Genomic DNA, 6675 nt, shown 5'->3' with positions numbered 1-6675 from the left:
AATTGGGATTAGTATTCGCTTTTGCTGGGAATTTGATGAGGTTTTTGAAACTGGACTTCAGTTTTTTGTTGCTGGAACTGTAAAGAAACAATTGGAACTATACAGAATTTGAGTTTTCATCTTAAGCAGAGAGGGGTTCTTTGTTACTCTCCCCTAGGTATGGATACTCTGCATCTTACCTATTTGTTTAGGTTTTGGTGCTATCAGCTATGGATACCAAAAGAAATTCTGAATTGCTTGTTAAGTAATGTTTGTTCTTTTTGGCTTTTCAATGTCAACTTTCTTATTTCTTGAGTTAGTCTGTGAAAAGGGTTGTGAATGAAAACAGATGTAGTTATGCATCTGTGGATGTGTATGTTTTTGTGTTTCTTGATTATTTTGAAAGTTGAAGAGAGAGGAGAAATTGAGTATTCGTACGGATTTAAAACCTGAGATATAATGGTTTTATTAGTAGAATTTTCATTCTTTATGGATTTGTGTATAGATTTTCTCACCTTTAACTGAACATGATACATGGTGCTCAACCATCATGTTGTTGTATGACAAATCTGTTTTTTGAATTGTGTGACTTGACTGTTCTTGTGTTTACTTAATTAGGCTATGTCATGTGTGGGCCTGATTCTTTTTATGTGGAAATAGTTTTTTGCTCTTTGGGTGGCCGTGAGATTTAAACCCAAGAACTCTTGCTAGCTCTGATACCTTATTGAATTGTGTGACTGTTTCATCTAAATGCTTTAGAGAGAGCACCACTTTTGATTGCGTGATTATATAGGTTGTTGTTCATCAGAAACTTAAGAGCGTAAACACAAAGCTCTTGCTGTCAATTTATGCTAATGAAGCCATGAATCCTGATATAGAATCATTGCGTAGTTGTATGCCTAAATAATTTTATTTTTTTTGGAAACATTTCTATTTCTGTTGAATTTGTCCTTCGTTCATATGGATTTTCATGTCTTGTTTTCTTCTCTGTTATATTCTGACTGGCTGATACTAGTATTTATTACTAAAATTTACAAAGTAAGTTTTCTGCTCTTCTGTAACAGAATTTCCTTATGGGGAGTGATGCTGCTTCAGTTGCTGGGATACCATCTCCTCGTGACATTAAGGTATATAAATCTGTGCTCTTCCATCCGTTCTCTTCTTTAGCTCCTGATATTATCTCCACACTTTGTTTAATTAAGGCAATTTACTCTCAAGTCATTCTATTAATCACAAATGAGATGTGTCAAAAATTCCGGATCTCACCCATCTCTAGAGCAACACTCCTCTTAATCTTGGTGCCTTCACATTAAGGAGGAGTAATAGTCACTAGTCCTTTTGCCGTATAAAAAGAGAATGGAAAAAGATGTTTTCTGGTAATGGAGTTTTGCATGAGTCAGCTCTGGCTCCTGGTGAACTATAAAAGAGTTATTTAACTCTTGGAATGAATCTTCAGTGAGGATGCTAATTTAAATCTGAAATTTAAAGTGGTTACCTCTTTGCAGCATTATTCTGGTTTAAATTTTGTTCTTACGAGGTTGCAGATTGCTAAGTTTTGTTCATGGATTATGTACCTGTCAAATTTCATGGTTTCCTTGTCATTATCGAGTCCCATTGTGCTATTTATTTTTAGCCATACAAGCCTTTCTATGACTAAAGATATCCTCTATTGGATGATGATTACAGGTGCATCGTCTAATGTGCATGGAACTAATTAAATTTGTTACTGGAGTTGCAATGTTGCTTCCAGCAATTGAAGAAGCCCGTCCTGGATCCAACCCTGGAATACAGATACTTTGCCAGTTAACCAGAGCACTTGACAAAGCCAAGGACATTCTTCAGCATTGTAGTGAATCCAGTAAACTATACTTGGTATGCATCTTTACTCAATCCTACAGAACTAGTTCTGTCTATTTGTTTAATTAAATACATATCCCATTAACAGAAGATTCCTTGCTTCAGAAATTAGTTGAAAAGAGTGTATAATATTTGGCTAGTGGCTGGCATTTCATTGATCGTCAACATCTGTAGGGGTTTTCCAGTGTATTTTTTTTATTACATTTCTATATATCATAGGAAGGGAGGGAAGATCCAAAGAGTTTCAACTACTAGCACACTTGAAGATCATGCAATTAAGTGTAAAATTGTAAATGCTGCAAGTGCAATCCTTCTTTGTGTTATTAATCTACCTGTTCGGATAATTAATGTGTTCATTCATACAACGGAAAATTAGTCTTAATAAAAATTAGCACCATATTTTCAGGCACTAACTGGAAATGTTATACTTTCAAGATGCAACAAATCAAAAAAATTGCTTGAGCAAAGCTTGAGCTGTGTGCAGAATATGGTTCCTGTAATGTTGGCTACACAGGTGAGTCAGAAAATTTCCGTTTTAGAGATTTATCTGTGTTTATTTGCTTTCTTTTTCTGTCCATCTTGATGGCAAAGACATTGTTGGTGTGTCCTGATTATTAATTCTACATCCAAGCCAGAGTGCATGCTGTTTTAATCGAAAATAACTTTGTTGTGTTAAACTAAATGACGATTACATCAGGCTATCCATTTACTGTTGCCAGAGCTTTTTGTTTTTTTGATCCTGCGCGCTCGTCCAATTTATTTCCTTCATAATTAACTTCAAAGCTTTTCTTTTCAATGAAAGAGAAGAAGAAGGATCACTCTTAAACTGTGGATTCTTTTTTTCTTTCTTTCCCTTTCTCTACCTGGTTGGTTTCTGTTTCTGTTCGATGGCTCTGGCAATGCACTTCAATGACATTATTGGCTGCAGATATCACAACTGGTTGCTGACCTGGGGGCTGGGATATTCAGCTTGGACCCATCTGAAGAGGAGGCAGGGAAGGTATTGAGCAAGCTACTTCATCAGTATACGTCTACAACTCATTCAGGGGAAGAACATGTCTTTGAGGCTATTCAAATTGCTATGCGGAGCCTGCGTATCACATCTCCAAAAGATCTTTTGATAGAGAAAAGATCCATCAAAAAACAACTGGAGAAAATTGGGGAGGGTGATCCACCAAAAAGGAAAATCTTATTGTTCTTTCTGAGTCGTCTCAACAAAAATGGCAAATCTATCGTGGCAGAGCACACAGAGAATGGATCTCTGCAGCATGAGGACTCCCTTGAATATGAAGTGGAATCTCGTCTGAAATGTAATCATAATGATGCTCAAAGAGATATCTTCAACGGCTCTCGACTTCCGGATGAGTTCAAATGTCCTTTATCATCAAGACTAATGTATGATCCTGTTGTCATTGCTTCTGGACAAACATATGAAAGATTTTGGATTGAAAAATGGTTTGCTCAAGGTAATGATACATGTCCAAAAACTAGAAGGAAATTGGTCCATTTGTCGTCAACCCCAAATAACTCAATGAAGGACCTTATATCAAGGTGGACTGCAGCACATGGGGTCAGCGTTGTTGATCCCAGTGTACAAGCAACAGTAGGTCACTCATGGGAATCATCTTCCACTTCAATTGCTAGCTTGAGCAGTTCAATGATGGATCTATCTATAAATATAGACTTCAGCAATTTATCACTGGGAACTTCAGATGCTAGTTTTGCATCACATGCTTCGCATTCTAAGATTTCAAATGACTTTCATAAAGGTCAATCTCGTGAAAGCATACATGAAATGGAACTGGAGCGTTTAACGAGGCTTAGTTCACTTTCTTGGGAGTCTCAATGCAACTTGGTTGGAAATATCAGAAACATGTTGACACAAAACGGTGAAGCTAGCAATTGGATGTCATCGGACAATTTTATTCAAAAACTTTTCAGATTCTTGAAAGATGCACATAAATGTAATGATCAGGATGCTCAATTATTGGGATGTCAGTCATTATTAGCAGTTCTAGACGAATGCGGGTAAACCTGCTCTCTCTCTCTCTCTCTCTCAGTGTCTGATTCTTTATCGTAGATCGAGTCCCCCACCTCAGCGGATTAGTAAAAGGGTAACTGCTCAAAGAACCTCTGTGGCAACAAATTATTCTAACAAAATCTCTGCTAAGAAATCCATGCAACAAAATTTTGAAATCCCTTTCAAGTAGTTACTTTTTCTGATGAAATGTGAACGTCTTATTTTTTTTAACTCAAAATCCAATTTGAATTTCAATTAATTATCTTGATACCCTCGGTGTTTAATGCTTCTGGGCCTTTTTGAAATACTAGAAAGTGAGATCTTCTATCTTATTCTGCTTCCACATACTGATCCTTGTATGGTTCCTTCGTCTCAGAAGCAGTTTGCCATACTTGAACGATGACGCATTTGCTCTTTTGACCTCATTGCTTGGTTCGGTGGTTTCTAAGGAAGCTGTTGCTATATTCGAAGTGTTGTCCCGCCACCAAAACTGTCACCATAAAATTACCATGTCTGGTGCACTACCTACTCTCCTGGAGATCCTTGATGCCCACAGTAGAGAATTGCAGGAACCAGCCATCAAAATATTATGTAACATGTCAGGAAGTAGCAAAATTGGTTCCTTGATTGCACCTTCAGAGTTGGTTCCTAAATTGGTTCCTTTTCTTGAGGATACAGCGCTCGCAAGAAATTGTGTCATCATTTTGCATAATTTGTGCAACAAAGAAGATGCTAGAATTGCTATAGCTGAAACTGATGGATGCATTGCAGCAGTTGTGAAACTGCTCGAACGTGACAATCGCAAGGACCAGGAACATGCTGTGGATTTTCTTCTTTCTTTATGCCTACAACGGGTTCAATATTGTCAACTGGTAATGGAAGAAGGTGTCATCCCTGAACTTGTCTCTGTATCTATTAATGGAAACAACAAAGCAAAGGCAATGGCTTTGGAGTTGTTGAGACTGCTGAAGGGAGAATTTAGTGATACTGGAGAATCTTACGAACCGGAAGTCTACATTCCTAAACCCCAACCCCCTACCACTGACTTTACTCAACCGAAATCTCGTTCCCAAGGAACAGGAATTTTTGGGAAATTTTTCTCGAAACGTAGTTCGCCTAGGATAAATAGAAAGTAATGCGGTTTGAAGATAGTAAGATACATTTTTGCATGGTAGGATGTGTATAATTTCACAGGTTCATCTAGTTTTTGTTAGGGAGAGGCATAGACACTAAGGATTCATATTGTTATAGCTGCTTGGGATAGAAAGTGTAATTATAGTTTTTGTTTGTATTTAATTGATTCAACATTTCACAGGACAACATATTCAGGTGTATAGTGTATTTTGTATGTACAAATATGATAAACTTTTCAAAGAGATGTCATTTTTTGATTAAAAAGTTGGGAGTTGTTAGGACACAAGATGAATGAATATCCATCTGTGTCCTCTAGTTCCCTCATCTTCTCAAGTTTTAACAATTACTCTGTTTCTTCCTTAAGTTTTTTATTATCGTTTCATTGACTTATGCCTTATGGTATAGCCTATTTTGGGAAAGGTTGAAACAAGGAGATCATCATTCTTGTATAAGTAATTTTATTATGTTAAATTAGTAAAGCATTATGGTCATTTTTCGACTTGGCATTGTTTATTACTTAGACTTGGACACCATCATTATTAATAAGATTTGCAAACATATCACACTGATTACGTTTGTATCTTAGTTGCTCAATTGACTGGTCACTTCAATAAGAGTTTTATTTCCTACCCCATAATAATTTCTCCAAAAAATAGGTAGGAACATATGTTTTCCGCCATTCTACCTTTCTCTTCTTTTTTTTCCAACTCCAACTTTGCATTATAAAATGTATGTGTCTAGATTTCTATTTTGTTCAATTTTGACGAGCGAGTTAGTTCTGGAAATTGACTAATAATAATTGGGAATTTCTTGGTGTGCTATACTTGTTTGTATTTAGTCCTCTTTTTGTTTTGGCTCTATCTTATTTAAAAGTAATCTTATTGCATTCCTAGTAATGGCAAGGAAATTTCTCTTTTTTGTTTATTCCCTTCTCCTCAAACCTCAATACATACATAATTCAAATACAACACAACATGTGAAATTTGCTTGTTTTTATTTGTTTTGTTGGACAAAGAAATATTTATTTCAAAAAAGCTTTTTGACCTTAAAAAACAGTTTTATGGTATTTTTAATACGAGGATATAAGAAAAAATCATGTATAAAAAGACATTTTTGTTTTCACCAAGGTTTCTGGATCTAAAATGTTGTAACTCAAACAAGGTGACCACAATCTATGTACATGCACTTAGGCATAAAATTGCAGATTTAAATGGACATAACAGGTAGACTGGTAAATTGCGTAAGTTCTCCTCTCCCTTGACATAGTAACTTTCACGTGATTCAAGAAGTTAAGTATATAATATATATTTGCTGGTCTAATATGTCTATTGTCAAAGAACTTCGAGATGTTAAAAAAAAAAAAAAAAAAAAAAGACTTTGAGATCATCGTGAAACAAAGATAACGTGTTTAAGAATTGCCAAATATTATTATTTATAAAGAGCTTTGGGACAGACAAAGTTACCCAACTCTCTACTATGTATATCTAGGTGGAAGTGACCGGTCCAAAACATCAGCTTCAACCAGATACCAATTCAACACAAACAATCTGAAATTTCCAAGGGACTATTACACTTCCAACAAGAAACAGCTAGGGAAACTTAGTTAAACGAGACATTTGACGTATAGCTTCCACAACCTAGGGAAAACTTAGTTGTAAATAGTGATATATATGCAAAGGGATTGA

At 35.9% G+C, this 6675-nt stretch overlaps 1 protein-coding gene across 2 annotated transcripts; it reads left to right on the top strand.

Annotated features, from left to right (window-relative positions):
• LOC125822198 (U-box domain-containing protein 5) lies at positions 1-4992 on the top strand. 2 transcript variants are annotated; one of them, XM_049501579.1, is made up of 6 exons: positions 1-157; positions 1044-1106; positions 1666-1851; positions 2243-2350; positions 2765-3864; positions 4233-4992. In XM_049501579.1, the coding sequence occupies exons 2-6, from the start codon at positions 1053-1055 to the stop codon at positions 4990-4992; spliced, it is 2208 nt and encodes a 735-aa protein (XP_049357536.1). In that variant the 5' UTR covers positions 1-157; positions 1044-1052. The 2 variants fall into 2 exon arrangements, with proteins under 2 accessions (XP_049357536.1, XP_049357537.1); XM_049501580.1 differs by having other exon boundaries at positions 1041-1106.
• The last annotated feature ends 1683 nt before the right edge of the window (positions 4993-6675 follow it).

This window comes from Solanum verrucosum, unplaced genomic scaffold, assembly GCF_900185275.1.
Source record: "Solanum verrucosum unplaced genomic scaffold, falcon-dt-bn FXZP01000103.1, whole genome shotgun sequence".
Taxonomy (NCBI): domain Eukaryota; kingdom Viridiplantae; phylum Streptophyta; class Magnoliopsida; order Solanales; family Solanaceae; genus Solanum; species Solanum verrucosum.
This window is presented reverse-complemented; position numbering and strand designations above follow the sequence as displayed.

Excerpts from the sequence above, each read along its gene's own strand:
- LOC125822198 (XM_049501579.1), top strand. The coding sequence starts at position 1,053 with ATGGGGAGTGATGCTGCTTCAGTTGCTGGGATACCATCTCCTCGTGAC. Across the intron at positions 1,852-2,242 it reads AATCCAGTAAACTATACTTG|GCACTAACTGGAAATGTTAT; the intron begins GTATGCATCTTT and ends CCATATTTTCAG. Across the intron at positions 3,865-4,232 it reads GCAGTTCTAGACGAATGCGG|AAGCAGTTTGCCATACTTGA; the intron begins GTAAACCTGCTC and ends CCTTCGTCTCAG.